Raw genomic sequence first — 20,791 nt, 5'->3', positions numbered from 1 at the left:
AGCAGAATATATGTTCTTCTCTAACAACTGGACAGAAGGAAGGGAAGGCCCCAAATGGGCATGATCATGCTAAGAAACAATAGTTTTCTTGTTGTTTCTTCCATTTAAAGAAAGTAGTATATCATTCGAAGTGCTTATTTTGACGACTACAGTAATTATTCCTGATTCTGGCATTAAAGTGCTAGAGTAGCTCTCAAAAAATATACATTTCCAGTTGCAAAACAAAATCAGAATCACGATAGGTAGGGTCTAGGAATTGATATTTAAAAAAAAAATTTGTTGAGTGATTCTGATGCAAAGCCAGATTTGAAAAGCACCAACTTAAAACAAAATCAAGGCTGAAATTAAAAAAAAAAAAAATTAAAAGAGAAACCCTTCAATTTTGGGAATACGCAGCATTTAAAGTCACTAAACACATATAATTTTTATGGGACTGATTTCAGGTGAAATCTTTGAATGAGGAAAGAACTGAAAGGTGGTAAAATATGATCATAAAAATAACCTGAAGTTTGGGGCCAGTCCGGTGGCGCAAGCGGTTAAGTGCGCACGCTCCGCTGCGGCGGCCCTGGGTTGGCCGGTTAGGATCCCGGGCGCGCACCGACGCACCACTTGTCAGGCCATGCTGTGGCAGCGTCCCATATAATGTGCAGGAAGATGGGCATGGATGTTAGCCCAGGGCCAGTCTTCCTCAGCAAAAAGAGGAGGATTGGCAGATATTAGCTCAGGGCCGATCTTCCTCAAAAAAAAAAAAAAAAACCCTGAAGCTTTAAATGGCTCTGGAAGATGATACTAGGGTTTGCCTCCTAACCCTGCAGGCTCAATGCCACCTACTTTTTAAAAACATAACTGGCAAGGTATGGGTCATGTTGGCTGAAATGACAAAATATTCTGCAATGGTTTAAAAAGCCTCTTGTCAAGGTGCCATATAATTAGCCTCAAAAACTTTCCAGCTGTGATTATATTAAACACAGGTGTATTGCTGTGGGCAGGTAGCTCAGGGATTGTGACATTAACAGGCCCCACTAATGGCTACAATGTCTTTGTCCAGTATCATATGTTAAGTCAGAAAAATTCCTCTTGCCCTGCAGAAATCACCTTTCCCTCTTCCCTGTGTCTTACCACTGCTGTTCTTGAAATCTGAGTGTGCTCCTGTTTTGTGATGTTGTTTATGTGGACAGACCAGAAGCCTGGTTGTTAAATATTTGACCTCGGTGTTTTGTGGGAGAAACAGGATTCCTACACTGTGATCATAGCCCTATATGAATGTATTTCTGCCAACATAATGTAATGCATAATTTCTCTGTCCTCCTCACCCTACTCCAGATTCTGATAGGTCCCCATAAGGGAAAGAGAGGTGAGCATGAATTTGCTCGTGATATACGTGTAAATGGGGTGAGACAGGTAAGAGAAGTCTGGGAACCTCTGTGCTAAATAATAATGGTTGATTTTGAATAACACATATTGATTTTTCAAAGCACTTTCACAACTATTCGATGCTCAAAACGACCTGTGTGTGGGGAGTATATTACCCCTATTTTTTACAAGAAAATATTTGAGTATCAAAGAAGTTGTCATTTGCCAAAGATTACATAATTTTCAGTGCCAGGGTTAAAAAAGCAAAGGAAATAAAAAACTTAGGTTTCCTCTACTCCTCAGTTTCCATTTCCACCCCCCCCCCAATCACTTTGCCTTTTAGGGTTTCCCAATGACCAGATTAAGAATCAAAATACATCTGAAAGCCTTCTCAGTTAGAGTGGCAGGTTTGCCCTCTCATTCCCCATTCCTCATGCTCTTGATTTGAGTTGGCAGAGCCCTGCTTACCTTAAAGGTGGAGCCAAAGAAAGAGGCTTCAAGTGCATCAGAAATCTGTGCTCCAGACCCCTGATGCTGCCATTTCTTCCAGCTCTATCCTTCACCCACCACTCAAGTTCTGTCTCCTCTTCTTTCTCTTCTGTTTCTCTTTCTTCTTTCTAATCATAGGGAATTACATAGAGCTCCTGGATAAATTCTACTTATTCTCAATTCTCGGCCGACACACTACTTCCACCAGAAAGATTAACTACAACATGACTTAAACAATGCTTGTGTATGCTCCCTTAGCATTCTGTGTTTATTTCTATCAAAGTCTTATCATTCTGTACTTTAGTTGCTTGGTTATCTGACTGTCTGCCTCAATGGGCTATAGCTACTTGGAGTTAGAATGATGTCTTTTGTTTTGTTCAGCTCTAGTCCTTAGTGGAGAAGTGGCACATGGTAGGTGTTCAATATTCGTTAGGTGGATAAAGACTGTATTCTCTCTGTCTGCTCATGGCCTTAGCATTCCTCAAAGTATTTCTGTGGATATTTCTTTGGAGACCCCAATTTGTTCCTTCACCCTGCCAAGACCTTTTCAAGGCTGCTACAAAGCACACTGGGTTGTATATATTTCGTTTTACTAAATATGGTCATTTTTTTTGTTGCTGTTGTTAGTCCCTTAGTTTGGAATGCATTTTTTATTAGAATGCTACCTTGGTAGGGCAAATTAGATTTGATTTACATTATTCTATTTACATGCTTTCCTAAGAAACATAACTTATTCCTCCTGCGTTTTAGGACTTTTTGATGTTTTAGTATAACCGCCAAAGAGCTGATTTCCTCTTTCCTCTTAAGAAATGCTACAGAATGTTTCACTTATGTGCTCTAAGTGCCATATCACTTTCCTTGAAACCCACCCTTGTTTAGCAACATGAAAAGAAATAAAATTTTATAAATGTTTTTTAAATATTAGGGAAGAGAAATACTTTCCTTTGATAATAAATCATTCTTAAGTATTAACAATATTTTTAAAAATAAGAAGTATTAATTCAGTGTCATATCTGAGGGAAATCATAACTGAGGGAAATTTGCCATGGTCTCTTTCCATCACACAGAACATTAACATTGTAAAGAATCCACATATACTGACCATTGGATAATATACATTTTGCTACCTTATTGTCACATTGGCTTTTTCCCTTTGCTAATATTTTTAATTATTTAACTCTTAAGATTAACAAACTGAATGATTGTTAAGCTAAATTCATCCCAAATAATTTTAAGTATAATCTCGTTTCTATGTAAGAATCAATTTTTAAGTTTCTCACATCTTTAGAACACTCTAGATAGTAGAGTTTACAATTTATCATCCACAGGCTGGCACAAAGTAGCTTGAAGTCACGGCTGGAAGAGGGTTATCACTGATGTTTCATGTTCCTGTAAGTTCTGGGTAAGCTCTTCACTCATGCAATGGACAGTTAAAGGAATCCAAAGCCTGGGGGCCCATAGGGATAAAAAATAGTTCTCTTAATTTTATGAGATGAGGTAGAATAACATTGAATATATGAATTCTGCTAACATGCATTTTGGTGTGGATGTGGAGAATGATTTGGTCTATGCCTTAGAATTCCTGTCTCTCAGATAAGTCACTGGTACATGTAGATGGGTGTGAAATAATGCCTCTAAGTCTACTATTCTGTTTAGCAATTCAGATGCTGTGAATGGCCTTATTTCCCTATGGTTGAACATCTACAAATCCAGAGAGATTTCAATTGCTGGAGACATTCTTTAAATTTTTTCTTTCATCCAGCCCACCTTGTCATCTCATTTGATAATATGGGTCCAGTCATGAGAAGTTTGCCTGAGCTCATGATAAACTCCATTAGTCTTCATACTTGATATTTAGCCAATAGATTTCCATTAAATAACTCTGAATTACTGCTATTCCGTTAACATCATAAGAATATCCATATTCACCCAATTATCTTCCATTAAATAAGTATGCAAATGGATCGGCTTTACATTTTTTATTAGATGACATAGCCTCTTTTATTATTATAAAACAAAAAGAGCAATCACATTTATTCCATTATTTGATTTTATTTCTAATCGTTATTGCAAGTCAACTCAATTGTGACTGAACTGACAGTTACTAAACAGGAAAAAATTGAAGTTGTAGTCCTTGGAGGAGGTTTCTATTTTCAAAGCTCTTAACAGAAGATTAAATTAATAAAAAAGAAAATAATTAAGAACTTTTGTGAAGACTGGTTCAGACTTTAGAAAAATGAAAGGAAGTGAAGACCTGGATAAGATGTAATTTAAAAAGCAGGTTTACTTTAAATTGTATTTTTAAATGTTAAATTTTATTGAATTTTCCCCCAATGGCTTTTTTCAGCATCACCTCTTTAGTTTAAATAAAGTGGATAGAATACAGTACATTGTTTGCTATTAAAGGAGTCATATTTATACAATGTAAGCTGAATTTTCTGGGGGAAAATTTAATTTCCTGTGCCCTATAAACCAATCTAAAAAAGAACCAATTGCATGGTTGGTATGCAATCATTTGCTGTCCATACTCATCAAAATGCCTGAAGGTTTATTTGTATCATGGAGATAGTTTTTCCCCATCAATATCCTGTGAACCCTCAGGAAAGCTAGGGGAAATTTCACAGGATATTAGGATGGTAACATTTGGTGGCTACACAGACATAGCATCAGGAAATGAAATATTGACCGTTTAGAGTTAGGAGCTGAATAGACAGAAAGAATGGAGTTCACATTCTTAGTATGTTTCACTTGCTTCCCTTTGATAGTACATTCATTTTTCAAAAAAACCATCATAATCTCTCCCATTTTTTGTTTCTAAGGTTACTTGTGCTTTACTGCTTTGTTGGGTTTTTTTTTAAGTTAATCCAGATGCCTCTCTCTCCTCATCCTTTGCATGGGCTCAGTTTATTACTCTCATTTATTCAAAATCTACATTTAGAGTGTGAACTTTACATTGTATATATGCAAACTTGTCTTCCCTTTTATTCTTTCCCTAAAGAAGCAGTCCAATTGTCTAACTTAGAATATAATAGTTAAGTGGTTGTTCAAATATTGGCTCTGCTACTCTAACTTTGTGATCTTGATTGACTCCAAGCCTCTACCAGGGTAGTTGTAAGGATTAAGTCTAAAATTTTTATAAGACACATAGCATAGCTCTTACAACACAATAAATGGTAGTTTAATATTTATACTGGGCTGTTCTTCCTTAATATTCATCCCAATATACCTTAAATAGAATTTAGAATTTTTCCAATCGAGTTTATTTATCTTTCCAAAACTTTTATTCCATTCCATGTCTAGATCATTCTCCTATCCTGTTGATATCTGTACTAGCTATCTAGGACTGCTATATAACAAAGCATGACAAACTGGGTGGCTTAAAACAACAGAAATATGTTGTCTCACAATTCCGGAGGCTAGAAGTCCAAAATCAAGATGTTGGCAGGGCCACACTCTTTCTGAAACCTGTAGAGGGAGGATCCTTCTTTGCCTTTTCCTAGCTTCTGGTTGTTGCCTGCAGTCCTGGACTTTCCTTCGTTTGCAGCTGTGGCCCTTCAGTCTCTGCCTCCATCACGTGTATCTGTGTCTCTCTGTCTTCTCTTCTCCTCTCCTTATAAGGACACCAGTCAGATTGAATTAAAGGCCCACCCTATTCTAGTATTACTTCGTCTTAAATACGTAAATACATCTGCAAAGGACTTATTTTCAAATAAGGTCAACATGCCTTTTTGGAGGACATAATTCAACCCATAACCATATCCAATAGATGTTACTTCCTCCATTCGTTCTTGAACCTCGAAAGTTATTTTAATTTTTCTAATACCTTATCCCACTCATAGTTAACCAAACCTTGCATATTTTCTGTCTGGTGTTTCATGGATTTACCCCTTCTTCACTTACCCTTTCTTCATTCCTAGAACAACCATTTCTCCTAAGTACAGTGTAACATTTTTAACTAGTGGCCTTTAGTCTCATCTGCTTCCAATTCATCTTCAATTCTGTTGTTAGATTAATATTCCTGGAAGCTACCTATACATTCTCATATTTATTAACTTATTCATTTATTCAACAAGCATTGATTGGACATCTTCTATGTGTCAGGCACTGTTCTACATTCACAATATAGAGAGAAATTATATGTTTTTCACCCTCAAGAAATGTATAGCCTAATAGGGTTTACAAGTAAACAAAAAAGTAAGTTTGATAGACTGTTGCAGGTACTTTGCTAGGTGTACGGAGAAGGTGCGATCAGAGCACAGAGAAAGGAGTGACCAAATTACATGTGGAAGGGGCAAGTCATGAAAACCTTCCTAGAGGAAGAGGCATCACTCTAACAAAGAATTCACATCATTTCTTTTTTCTGTGCATTGAACTGCCCCCTCCTGATATGATATGTTTGCCCTCCTCTCCATGCCTCTTTTGGGGGGTCCCTGCTCCCTTCCCAGGCAGTCTTCCTTACCGCCACCATCTCAAATACCTTGCCTTTTTTCAAGGCCTACTGTAGAACCCACTTCTGTTCACCTCTCCTCAGATAATTTCAGCTCACAATAAACACACCTTCTCAGATTTCTTATGCATAATTACTCAAACCTAGTATCTTACTTAAATGATTTGCTACCTTGACTAATTGTGGTCACTGGAGAAATAACTGGATACAAGATACTTTATATTTAGATAGTTCTTAGCAAATATTTGTTAAAAGCATAATTTTATAAACTTCCTTCTTATTTCCTCAGCTGAAAGCTCTTCTGGAGTAGCTTGTGTGTCTTTTACTTTTGTATCTCTCTGGCATGGGATATAGTCAAACATAGACTCATGATAAATACTTAAGTCATTTATGAAAATGGGTATGAATGGATTTGCTAAGTATAAAATAAGTGAACTTCCAGCTCAGGTATTTGATACCTTATTTTGCACTGTTTTCTAAATTATAAACTATCAACCACAGGTGAAACTTGTCTTTCAAATTAGACGTTATACACTACAACTATTTTTGACTTCCTCAAATGTCAAGGCAGGATAACCCAGAATGCTGTATCTAAATTTGAAAAATGGTATTTAAATTTGGCTTTGCTGAATTTCCAGATGGCTGTGGAATTGGACCTGGAAAAATGCATTTATAGTTCATCACAATGTTGCCAGACTTAGTCATCGGCGGCAACTGAGTCCTCCAGTGTTGCTGTGCGCCAGTGGCCTGGCGTCTGCTCTGTTGGTCGGCTCCACCAACTGGTGAGCCACACCCCTACTCTGCTCTAAGGCACCCACCTGTGAAGGCCCCAGGAGGTTTAGAAACAAAAGTGCTGTTGTTTTATCCTCAGGCAAGAGAAGAGATGGCAAAGAAATGAAAATAGGAAGTAAGGAGTGACAGGAAGTGCCCATGCTCCTTCAGATCCATCCTGGCCAATTGGCAGAAATGAGGAGTCCATTGCCAGTTACCAGCAATGAGCCAGGAGTAACAATATTATACAGCTTGGAAGTGAATTTTTGGAAGAAACCACTTTGGATCTTAGTTTTCTTACTTAAAAAAAAAAAAAAAACTAAAGTATTAAATTAAAGAAAGCAAATAAGGAAATTACGGAACTTGAACCACTCTTGACTTCTCTACCTCCAGCCTAGGTGAAGTGCCCCTCCTAAGTATTCCTACTACAACCTGGGTTTGCCTCTAGTTTTACACTTGAACTGTGTTCTACTTGTCTGTTGCTGAACTGGTTCCCTCACTAGTCTGTGAGCTTAATAAGGGTGGGAGGAATTCCTTACCTTACCTCTGTACTGCTACGATTGGCAAAGTAACAGATAGATAATACATATTTGTTAAATAAATAAACTATATTATCAAAATGCATATATTATATTATCTAGATGTTTGCTTCAAGAGTAAGTGCATTTACTTTATAATTTGAAACCATTCTTAATACCAAAGATATTGGAAGACTAAAGCATCTAAGGGAGCCTGAAATCCACACAGGGGATCTCGAAACTGTGGCCTCAGCTGTAAGGCTGCCGTACCGTCGGGGCTCATTGGGTAGTGTGCGTTTGCGGGTTTACACTCTCTCACTGGTGTGCATTCAGACTGCCCTGGAGTTTGAAATACATGTTATTACCTAATAGGATAGTGAAGGACAGTCAAATAGGTGATCAATCTATTCTTAATTTAATGCCATTTGGAATTCTCTATTCCTTTCACTCCCAGCTTATTTGAAATCTGCTTTTATAAACATAATTTTTTTTCTTCAAAATCATTGAAGGTTGTTTTTATTTGAGATTCTAGAAAATTTTCAGGTTGATGTTCCTGAGAATTAGCTCTCTTTAATTAAAATAAGTTGCGTTAGGAAAAGGCCTTTCAAAACACAGAGGAAGATTTCCAGGATAAGAACCAATAATTCAAAAGGTCCCAGGACTCATATAGGTTAATGAGAAAATAAAATTGAGTTTATAAATTTCAATGTGTATGCAAATTTTCCAGAATGAACTACTGAAATACACAAATGTGCAAATATTTTTTCTCCTACAAGAAAGTTTCATTATCTTTTGCAGCTTTTGTATATTTTGATTGTTTTCGGCGAGAAAAGTGTGCTCAAAATGTCTCATTCCATGATCTAAAGTGTGCTCTTGTACTAGAAAAGTATTCAATAAAATTTGCTGGATAAATAAATATTGACTAAATGGATTAAATAATGCCTCTATTCCTTTTTCCAGACTGAATAATTCATTTGGATTAACTTTCAGCAGCAATTTAAGGCAACTTTATTTATGATATCCTAGAATATTTCATTTCGCCTAAATGTGAAGGATCATATTTTATCTTTTCCTATACATTAATAAGTAGAGAAACTGAGGCACACTTTTCCTGTACTAAAGTAAACAACCTAGTTAATCTCTCTTTTGTCCAACCTAAATTTTACACTCCACAGGTTAGCAAATGTTCTACATTCTGATCTCAACACCTGCTAACCACTGTGTTAGCACAAAAGAAGTGTTCCATAGCTATTTGAGGATGAACAAATAATTTAAAAGTTTTGAAAACTCTAAATCTTCTTACAGATATTTTGAGAAAATAACAAGAGTTTTGTTTTTTTTTTTTTTTTTTGGTGAGGAAGATTAACCCTGAGCTAACATCCATGCCAATCCTCCTCTTTCTGCTGAGGAAGACTGGCCCTGGGTTGACATCTGTGCCTATCTTCCTCCACTTTATACGGGACGCCGCCAAAGCATGGCCTGACAAGCGGTGCCTTGGTGAGCGCCCGGGATCTGAACCCTGGGCCGCCAGCAGCAGAGCGCTTGCACTTAACCGCTACGCCATGGGGCCAGCCCCCAAGAGTTTTCTTTTTCTTTATAAATCTATTCTTCATGGTCACCATGTTTTAAGAAATTAAAATAGGAATTAACCAGTAATGATAAAACTCAGAATTTAAACACAACTAAAGGGAATAATATTGAATAATTATTAATAATTTAAAGCTTTTGAAATTTTAATAAAGCTTGTCTGTGTTCACATTTCCTCTACATAAGGGTGTTTTAATTTGGTCTACATTCATTTACTTATTGAGGAAAATATCTTCTCGGAAGCACGTGGATTTACAGGTCAAAATCTTGGGTTCTATTTTTTTGTATTTTTTTATCCAACCATAGGATAATGAAATCTCCCTAGTTTAGTTCTGTATCTTGCTAAAAGACTTGCAAATCTTCCTTCTCGATTTAGTAAACATGTACGAGAAAAGAAAATGATCGTCTTGGTTGTTGGTCTTTTCAGCCTTCTTCCCCTCTCCCTCGCCCTTTTTCTCTCTCTCTCCCTCTCTCTGCTCCTCCTCCTACTCTCCCTCCTCCTCCTATCTTTGCTTTTCTTGTCTATTGTTCCCCCTACAAGCACAGAAGTTTCCCATTGAATACCTTTGCTGTGCGTCTGGAAAGTTATTAATATAACTTCCCAGTAAAGGCAATAGCTTCTCTTTCCTCCAGAACATTACTGTGGCATTTGTCTGGTGTTGAGATTCGGTGCATATTGAGACTTGACCTTAAAACTACAACAAATAAGGTGCCTTTTATACAATCATGAATGTGCATTATAGAAGCTAAGCTGAACATGAAGATAAAGAGATGGATTTAGATTCTGAAATAATGGTTTTCATCTTATTTTAAAGAGTCTATTACTTGCTCTTGAAGTGATTTGGTAAAGAATGCCAGAAAGAAGGGTAAAATCCATTTTCGTTTTTGTTCTTCAGTGAAATCACCTTCTAATTTTCAATAGCTACAAAATAGTCATAAATTAAGTCTAGATAGATCAGGACAAAATTGGGTATTATGGATATTAGATCATGTCTCTAAATACTACATCCCGGTGGATAGACTTAGAAATTATGGCTTCAGGGTGAAAGCTCTCGCGCCCCCCTGCCTCCAGAAGTGAGCTCCAGAGGGAACAGAGCAGAAACAGACGGCCCCTTTCCGTCTCCTTTAGACACTTCAAAATATTTTAGAATCCTTGGTAGTAAAGTGAATGGGATCAAAGACCCATTGAGAACAGTGGAATGTTTAGTTCTTTGTGAAAGAAATTTCAACTTGGTCAGGGCAAAGGCAGTGAATAACGAATAAGTCAATAAAGAATGAATTAGAAGGAATAAACTGACTGCACTGTCTGGATTTTCTCCAGAGGCCTAAACATTCTTCTGTATCAGGGAAGATAGGAAAAGAAAGCAAACGTAGCTGCAAAGAAGTCATAAGATACAGAGTTGAACTGATTCTAAAAATATCTTATATAAAATATTTATTTTTATACCCATCTGAGTATCCCATACTGAATATTCTCTTAAAATATAAAAATTTTTAGTTATAAAAATGAATAAAAAGGGGCCGGCCCCGTGGCTTAGCGGTTAAGTGTGCGCGCTCCGCTGTTGGCTGCCCGGGTTTGGATCCCGGGCGTGCACCGACGCACCGCTTCTCCGGCCATGCTGAGGCCGCGTCCCACATACAGCAACTAGAAGGATATGCAACTACGACATACAACTATCTACTGGGGCTTTGGGGGAAAAATAAATAAATAAAATCTTTAAAAAAAAAAATGAATAAAAATATACATGCTTTTTAGGATATAAACATCTGGAATAAATAACATTACTACATGATATTCTCACAATGCCAAGTATTTTAAATTCCTGTAGGTATGGCCCACATTTGAATAGCAGTGAAAAATGGGGCTTCTCTAAAAATTATATAATATGCCCAGAATCAAAGCAAATACTTTAATATCCAATATGGCCCGATCACTTCCTTGATACTCTTATAATCAGTTCCTTTTTGTATACTATAGAGTATTACAAAACGACTCCACCATCTAAAGTTGATAACACAAACAACTAATATTTAACAAATTAATTCAACGAATATTCATTGGGCATCTGCTATGATCCTGACACTATTGTAAGATATCAGGATGTATCAATGGACAAGCCAAAATAAGTTATATCTGTTCTTAAAAAGCTATAATTCTATCATGGGGAGACAAACAATAAACATAATAAATACAATAATATAGTAAGTTTGAAAATGATACGTACTACATTAAAAGAGAAAAAAAAGAGCAGGACTTGTTGGACTGAGAGTCACATGGGTGTGTGTATCTGTGTGTGGTAATTTTCCATTTTTTGTAAGGTGGTCAGAGTAGATTTCATGGGAAAGGTGACATTTGAGCTAAGACTTGAAGGAGATGAAGGAAATCTGGAATGTGGGTACTATATATTGCTCAGAGTTTGTTACTTAATTTATCTTCAGACTAGGTGAAAGCCATGATACCACCCAACTGAAAGAGAAATAGCTAGGCAGATTTTTGGTTCTCCTCTTTATTTCAAGCAATGTCATGCTGGGGAGAGATTAAGTAGACAGACTTCATTCAAAACAATTCAAAACTGTTCATGCATTTAGGTAGGCAGACATATTTGGCATAGCACAGATTGTGCTTAATTTATTCACTGAGGATGAACATTTGAGAATAGGACTAGGGTTTGCTATAGAGATTACTACTAAAATTTCTAGTATATTCAATATAAGGCAAGCCCGGGTCTCTTTGTGACATTTTTACAGCTATTCAATAGTTTGAGCAATGTGTTGGGAAAAAAAAAAATATCTGTGTCAAATGCATTAGCAGACTGAAAGTTGGTTTTCCAGACAAAATTGTAGATGAGCATTGCATGTGCATTATGTGTAGTTTTAGTTTCACATTTTGGCCACAATCATTTAGATTTCCCAAGGATACATGGAAAGAAACTTAAGTAGTACCTAATATGAGAGATTTTCCTTTTTATTTTTTCCATTTTAAGTAAAGTAAAAACAGCAGTTTTACTAGTTAACTGAAAAGCCTTTGTGTATGAGATTGAGAAATGTTTAACGGTTGCACTAAAGAAAGTAAACACCTTTGTGGACAGTTTATCTAATCTCATTTTATTTGTATGCTTCTCTAAAATACTGTGTATGAGTTGTCCTCTTTTTACTTTCTCAGATTTCAAGACAAATTTTCAAAATTAATTGTTACTATATTGCTTTAGAATATAAAATATGATTGTCCTTAGTAGAATAGAAATTTAACTCAGCTCAAATTATCATTGAATGCCTACTCTTGTTCAGTTAATGCAATAAAAGAGAGGAGGAGGGCATAAAAAAAGCAATAATTTGAATAACCATCCTAAAAAGTGATTTACATTTGGAGGGCTCGTTGGAAAGTGCAAGTCTATAAGTGGCTTCAAGAACAAAAGATGCAAAACTCCGCAGGCCTGCTCCATGCTCACCTACTCACACAGCCTCTCACAGACCTTGAGGCTGAGGTGGACAAATATTTTCAAAGTGTGTAACAGATCCCCTCAACTATCCCTGGTGGCTTCATATGTATCTAATTTTTTAAATCTTGGGGATCAGATAAGGAAAGGGAAATGATGAATGTGGAATTGTTGGCATTTACTCACAAGGGTCTAAAGGAAGAACTGAGTACTCTAAACTTCTTTGTCTCTCCCTTTTGATGATAAACAGTGCCTGCGAGCAGAAGGAAGGGAGGGATTTCCTTGGAAGATTCTCTGGAACTGAATCCAGCAGCTGGGGCTATGCTGTGCGTTGGTGAAGGCAGCGTCTGTGGTTTGGTCCAGAGGGACAAGTGGGGCTGCTCTGCTGCTGCCTGTCTTTTCCCATAAAGCATTCTCTGCCCACTTCACAAGGGCACCGGCTGACAGTGCCGTGATTCTAGCCCTTCAAAGACTTTTGGGAAGTTAGAGAAACTTTAAACAATGTTAGCTCAGACCTTTACAACCCCAGAAGGGACCGAGGCCAGCTGGGTCAGGAAGGCTGAAGGACTGTTATAACTTTCTGAAAATTGTTCCAAAATATGAGCTGCTGTGACTGACACAGTCTTCTTCCTTTCTGGCCGCACAGAGGTCTAGATGTCAGGGACAGACTGGGCAAGAATTACCGAGTGACCCATTTCCCTTTCATTCAAAATAGGGGTCCTAAGTGCACAGCCTCTCTGGGAAGTTTAGGAAAGAGAGCTTCGTGTGCTATCTTTTTAATAAGTACATCAATGAACTGGTTCCTTCTTTGCTTCGTTCACTCATGCATTCATCCACACAGCAAATATATTTCTCAAAGACTGATTGTATGATACTGAGTGTGAAGCTTACTGGGATGGATACGTGTCTGGCTCCCAAGGAGCTCACAGACCAGTGGGAGAAAATGATATGAACAAACACTGTCTGAATAAGAGATTTAAAATTTTTGTGTCACATGAGCACTCTTCACTATTTCTGCAAGGAAGAACTTTGGTTAACGTCTAGGGAATGTCCAGCATAGGCTTAGGAACTTTCATTTCATATATTTTTCAAGGTCCTTAGGTAGACCCCAATAATTTAATATACAAATAGAATCACATCTCTCCTGGACAATCAAAGGTTTCAGTATGGCCATTTCTATGCAGGCTTTTTTGGACAAGTATAATTATATACAGGAATGTAGACCTAGGGCGTGGCCCATAGCTGTCAAGCAGCATCACTAATGACTGAGTTTCTAATTGTCTATTATAATAAGGTAGTGGATTTGGTCTGCCATCTAGTGATTAAGAATTGAATTCTTACAACTAAATTTAAAAGCACATAAGCTTTATGAGAAGACAAATCCATGAGGATTTGTGAGAAACACATGACAATTGAGTTACTCTCAAATAAAATGTGATCAGATAAAATAGATCTCTTCTCTCTGAGGTATCAGTGCCAAGACGTTTGTGGTAATGACTTCACAATGGATTGGTTCAATTTGTTGAAACATTTGGCAAGGGTAAAAGAATCCTATAGCTTGGAAGGTAAAATTTTTGGAAGTTAGAACACCATGGAAGCTTAAAAAATAATGGCAATACTATCATCTATCTATCTGTCCTCCTCAATTTTAGGCAAGTTAAAGAAACATAGACAGCAAAAATACAAGTGTCACAATATTATGGTTTTGGAATTCTTTTTCAGGTTTTATAAAAACTATTTGTTTACCTATGTACTTTAAGACCAATAATTTTTAAGTTCTGTACCTTAGATAAAGGTTAATGAAGCTTGGGTTAATTTTATGATTTGGTAGAGGAACTAGGAAGACAGTATTGAATCTCCCAGAATGTCATATGAAAATTCCTACTTAGTTTTTTTAAATAATATTGTCTTTCATAAAATAATTATGTCATGACAACTTCACTGCAAATTGGCTGCAATTTTGCTTTCTATTTTATTTTTCTTTTCATTTAAATAAATATCTACATAGAAAACAGAAGGGACAGCCTAATCATAAGGTGCAAAACTACCATGTACAAACCTGAAAACTGCAAGACACCCTCTATTTTCTGCCCAGTGTTTCTTTGTAAGTGTCTTTCATTCAGACATGAACAATGAGAGTTCACAGAGTGATGGGCATGGAGTCTTTTTCGGGGGAAGAGAAGGCAGGGTTTAGCAGCAAATGTGGTTTTTCATCTCCTTGCCATTTAAAAGCATTCCAACTAACTTCCACATCATCTTAACTTTAATTATAAATTCTCAGAGGAAAAGGACCAGTGATGACTCAAAGCACAAAACTACTAACTTTTAACATTGTCATTTAAAGAAGGTAATACAGTAGCCCACTTCTTTGCCCCTTGGATTAAGGTCATGCTGTCTTAAACTTTCAGGAAGAAACTGACCTCGTGTGAGTTAACACAAGACTGAGAGAATGTGTCTTTTTATTCCAACCCTGAAGGAGTCGCAGAGAACAGAACAACTCACCCCTGAAGAGTCTCTCACACATTTTAATGATATTTAATCAACAGCATTATTGCATGCCATCTTGTTTTTTGTTTGTTTTTCATACTGTTTCCACATATCTAATTGCTTCATTGGTGCAATTGAGATCTACTTCACAATTATAATCTATGTTTTTGAGAACAGAACACATATACTTTCAATATTTTGCACATTCAGTACTAGGCACAGACTCACTTAACCCTCAGTAAGTACTTGTGAACACTTTTGCCCCCTGGGGTGTGAGAGGGAGAAGCAAGCTAATCGAACTTAGGGCATACTTCATTTTCAGCCAATGGTATTTAGTGCTTGTGATCTCTTTTTCAGTCATAAAACTTAAAGAACAAAGTTATTCTTAATTTATTTACTTAATGGAATTATCCAGTGGACTATGGATGTAAGTCCATTTTTAAATAGGTCATGTTTTGTGGAAATGTTCATCATGGAACTATTCTGTTTCAAAGTGATTATTCATCTAAAAGAAACACTGCTTGTTTGATGTACAAATTTCTTATTTTTTTTTTAAATAGTCCTGCAGAAAAGCATATTAAAGCAGATTTTTTTTTCCCCTTGGTTTAAAATGCCTATAATAGCACTAGGTATACAGAGCCATGTTGTTTTATTGATTAGCTATGTTTTATGAGATAAACATCTTTTGATCAAGATGAAACAGATTAGAAACTTTGTGCTCTTCTTATGAATAGCACAGAAACCAGGATATAGCGTCATGCTCTGAAAGCAATTTTCCATTTGCCAAATATCTCTGATGAAAGACTAAATATGTGAAGCAAAGTATTCCATAGAGCAGTGAGAAGAATGTTATCCAAGAAAAACTCTAAAGCTAGGAAGATGGATATTTGGGTTAATGTCTTTATTCTAAACTGAAATCATTTCCTCTGTAGTTATGTATGATCATTTGAGATATATTTTGTCAAATGATAATTTCTTTCATAAGCTAATTGCAAATGCATTTTTTAATTTTTAGCTTTATTTTTGTAAAGTACAAAGTTAATGCTGGTACAATTAAGTGAATGAGCCATAATTTAGATTCATTCATTCATTCATGTACATCCATTGAACGAGCGCTTGTTCAGTGCTGACTCTATGCAAGGTATAGTGTCAAGCTTTAGAAATATGAAGAACAAGACACACTAGTCCTTACCTTCATGAAGTTTACCGTCTAGTGGAGGATATAAGAAAATAAACAAATAAAAATAAATTAATTAATACTAATTGTGATAAATTTTATGAGAGCAGTGTTTTTTGCTTATCTGTTCACATTTTAGTAACTGTTTAATTACCTTGCATATAACACAAAATGAATGGATGGATGGATAGATGAATGAGCTCTTGAAAGAGTTCTGTAAAGCATGTCAATTGGGTAAAGGAAGTTTACTTTTACAGAGTAGTCAGAGAAGAATTGTGGGGACAGGTAACAATTAAGCAAACCATAATAGTGAGCTGTGAGAGCCTGAGATGAGGGAAGGAAAGGTAGTGCCAGGCAAAGGGATCAAGTTGCACAAGAACTAGGAGGGAGGACCTTTTGGCTTTACAAAGGAGTTTTGAATTTAAGTAGTTGGGAAGCTCCTGAAGGACTTCAGGAAGAATGATATGATCCACGTTATGTGTTAAAATATTATATATGCTTTTGCTTCTTAAAAAAATCACAAAGTTAAAGATGTAATATATGTGTTTATTTTATAGTAAATGTATAATAGAATTACTATTAGTGTGTGTGTAAATGTGTGTATATATTTTCCATATCTGCATCAAATTTTTATCTGAATATAGAAAAGTATTTGGCAGATATTGTACAATAGCTTACCATATTGTTTTGTTCATGGCTTTGTAAAACTAATTTTGATGGAAAGATAAATTAATGCATTGCCTGTATAAGCTTTGCATTTCTTTTACAGTTTATAAGCCTTTAGTTTAGGATGTCTAATGGAAATCTAGTCCATAAAATCGGACACTGTTATTCTTTTTTTACCTTATGTTTAAAACTATTTTTAATAAACTTATACACTTTTTTAAAAGTTTTTCTTCACGGTACGTGAATACTTGTCTTCTGTTGTTGCAGGATTTACTAATCTAAAGTTTCCAGTGAGTTGAAAGTCACAAAGCAGTCACCAAATACTGAAATTATATATTCCCTTTAGAGCTATTCTGTTTCTCCCCATTTTCAAATGGTTTGTTTTTATCCCTCCTTACTGATCTTCCCATGATTAGTTATTTAGGCTTTCCAAAATGAAATCTTTTGGGAAAGTTTCTGTGATTAAGTGTATCTACTTTGGATCATTTTTTTTTCTTCTCCTATCATGCTGAGATATATGTATCATAACTGTTTCATTGTGAATCACATATTGCTTTGTATGGAAATAGTAAATGAAGTAAGTTCATCTGTCTTTTGCCTTCTTGAGAGGTTACTGCTTAGCCCAGAATTTTTTAGAACCCACAAGATGATTCACCTTCTTAAATATTTCCCAGATTCTGAAATTTCAGAAGATTACTAACCTCCTTTTTTCTTCTTTTTCTTCTTATTCTAGAAGGATATGATGAAGAAATAGCCTGCACTCAGAATGGTCAGATGTACTTAAACAGGGATATTTGGAAACCTGCTCCTTGCCAGATCTGTGTCTGTGACAATGGAGCCATTCTTTGTGACACGATACAGTGCCAGGAGGTGCTTGAATGTGCCGATCCTATAACTCCCCCTGGGGAATGCTGTCCTGTCTGTCAACATACAACTGGAGGTGGCAATACCAATTTTGGTAAGAATGCTTAGGACCAACTCAGAATTGATTCAATGACTCATCTTTATGTTGTAGTGCTTTTTGCTCCCAGAATTCAGCAACCCAAGAGAATAATTAAGCTGTTATTCAGTAGTCTTCTGGTTAATGATTTTGCTCACCTGCTTTATCTAATATTTGTGAGTAGGAGACAGAAATTTCCTGTCTTATTAAAAATCAAGGGAATTCTTGGCTGAATTTTGAGTGACTAGGTCTAATTTGAGAATTCTTTGTACCACTTAAGATGGTTGTTTGTTATCCTATCCATGCTGAATGTCTCCAAGATATTTGCTAGTTTTCTATGAAGTCCATTAATGTCCAAGAGGAGATCTAGAAAACATTTATCTTCCCTGGTGCCAACTTTGCCCTTGGGAATGGAATAATGATTTCTAATGTGATTTAGTGCCACAGCACCCTCTATTACATTGGCTTATAAATGCAGAATGCTTTTAATGCTGGCTAAGAAAGACAAGGTAATGGAATGGGTTGTCTGGTGAAAAGAATGATATAAATTACTGGTTTTTAAAACTCTTTTTTGGAGAAAAGAGCCTGTGTTTAACATAGACTACGTATTTGAATACATGTATTAAAGAGACTTACATATAAGAGAAACAAGTTCATATTTATGTGTTTTAATGAATCAGGTAAGATTAATTGAACTTTTAGGTTGTTTGTTTTAGCAGTCATGAAGACTTTCATGCATCAATGTCAAGACAGTGTCAAGACTTTATTTTGTTCCTCAAAAGTCCATTGCAAATAACAACAAATATAATGAAGTATTCAATAGTATAATCATGGAAACATTAGATGGTGATTTACCAATTCTCCTCTTGGATATCATTAAACAGTAACAATGTGCTTGAATAAATACCTGCACTCAGTTTTTGGCAATGTAACAAGGAAGATATAATGGGAAGAATAAAAACAAGACACCTAAGGGCTACATGAAGCAGATACAATCTGAAAAGAAGCCCTAAGAATGAAGTAAAATAAACCTGTGTGGATAAGTGAATATAATCATGCATCGCTTAACAATAGGGATATGTTCTGAGAAATGTGTTGTTAGGCGATTTTGTCATTGTGCGAACATCATAGAATGTGCTAACACAAACCTAGATGGTATAGCCTACTACACGCCTAGGCTATATGGTACTAATCTTATGGGACCACTGTCATATATGCGGTCCATCATTGACCAAAATGTCATCATGTGGCACATGACTATAGTACATTGGGACAATGGTGGCAAGTATCAAAAAACAGAGCAAAATACACAACCTCCTCCAAATAGCTGGTTTAGGAAAACTCAGTTCATTCCAAGATGAATAATATAAAAAGAGCAGGCAACAGCATTGATCCAAAGATACTATAAGAAAAAAGGTAGGAAAGTTTAGCTAAATTATACACCAGTAAATGTATTACCACAGAACAGATAAAAGCTCTGAGCAACCATTTAACCATAAACTAAATAAAACTTTATGAAGTAATTGCATCTAAGAAAGAAGGCCATAAATTAGAAATACAAAAAATAATAATAATGATGATTAGGAAATAAGTAGAAGGAAAACCAACACCATCATAGAGAAATGAAGATGAAATAGGAAGGAGCACAAGGAGAGTTCATACTTCAGAAATACAGTAAGGGACATGGAAAATAGAGGTGAGAAAAGCAAAAACAAAATTAGAAAGGATTAGAAAGAAAATAATAGATGTAATAATATATATTGGGGGCTGGCACGGTGGCGTAGTGGTTAAGTGCACGCACTCTGCTTCGGCGGCCCGGGGTTCACAGATTTGGATCCCGGGCATGCACTGATGCACCGCTTGTCAAGCCATGCTGTGGTGGCGTCCCATATAAAGTAGAGGAAGATGGCACGGATGTTAGCCCAGGGCCAATCTTCCTGAGCAAAAAGAGGCAGATTGGCATCAGATGTTAGCTTAGGGCTGATCTTCCTCACACAAAAAAATGATAATATATATAGAATATAAAATAGAGGAAAGGTAAAGGATAGCCTTCTAGAAGAATCCCCAAAGAAGAAATAAATGCAATGGAGCACAGCAAATAATGATATAATACAAGAAAACTTTTCTGAAGTAAAATTAAACTTAATTTCGGAATTGAAAGAGAAACCAAGCATCTGAAAAAATTGGCCCAGAAGAGTAGATATAGTGACATATCTTAGTAAAGTTGTTAAACTTTAAAGAAAAAGAATCTTTTGGAAAATCAGAGAAAAAGAATTAGTAAGTTCTAAGGAGAAAATATATTCAGATTAGTCACAGATTTCTCCAAAGTAACATTCAATGCCATAAGAGAATGGAGCAATAATTTGATGTTTCTCAAGGAAAGAAATATATGAACCAAAATTTAAATATAAATCCATTCTCTCCGTCAAGTATAAAAACTATAGAAAAAATATTGAACACATAGGAACTCTGGGAATGTTGTTTCCCTAAATTTCTTGGGGAAACTACTATGGGACAAACCCAACACAACCCAGAGTTAATTGGAGAAACTATCAAAGAACTGATGTGAGCATTGATATATTTAACTCCAGAAAAAACTAAAACAGAAGTGCAGTTTAGAGTGACACATGGGAGGGTGAATGTTATTGAATCTGACAATATGGAAATAATACAACTAATACATAATGAAAGGGGAAGACAAATAAAGAGGTGAAATAGAGTTGAGTTGGCTAACTCCTCATCCTTAAGAGGTAGAAGTCAAAGAATATCATTCAAAGCTGACAAATCATGTAGAAGAAGTACTAACACATTTAACACTACAAAGATAAATGCAAAGAAAGGGCATTTCCTTGTCTAAGATTGAGTGCTGGAAGAAAGGGTGGGGGACCGGAAGAAATAGGAAGCACTGTAATTTTTATC

General features: G+C 36.1%; 1 protein-coding gene across 1 annotated transcript in view; it reads left to right on the top strand.

Moving 5' to 3' along the window:
* Positions 1–20,791, top strand: part of COL5A2 (collagen type V alpha 2 chain) — a 144,362-nt gene that overhangs the window by 55,205 nt on the left and 68,366 nt on the right. Inside the window, exon 2 of the mRNA XM_004426722.3 lies at positions 17,666–17,890. Within this exon, the coding sequence (XP_004426779.2) occupies positions 17,666–17,890 (225 nt within the window). The remainder of the gene's footprint in view (positions 1–17,665; positions 17,891–20,791) is intronic.

The sequence above is a fragment of the Ceratotherium simum genome, chromosome 9, assembly GCF_057802395.1.
Source record: "Ceratotherium simum simum isolate JZ-2026a chromosome 9, ASM5780239v1, whole genome shotgun sequence".
Lineage (NCBI taxonomy): Eukaryota > Metazoa > Chordata > Mammalia > Perissodactyla > Rhinocerotidae > Ceratotherium > Ceratotherium simum.
This window is presented reverse-complemented; position numbering and strand designations above follow the sequence as displayed.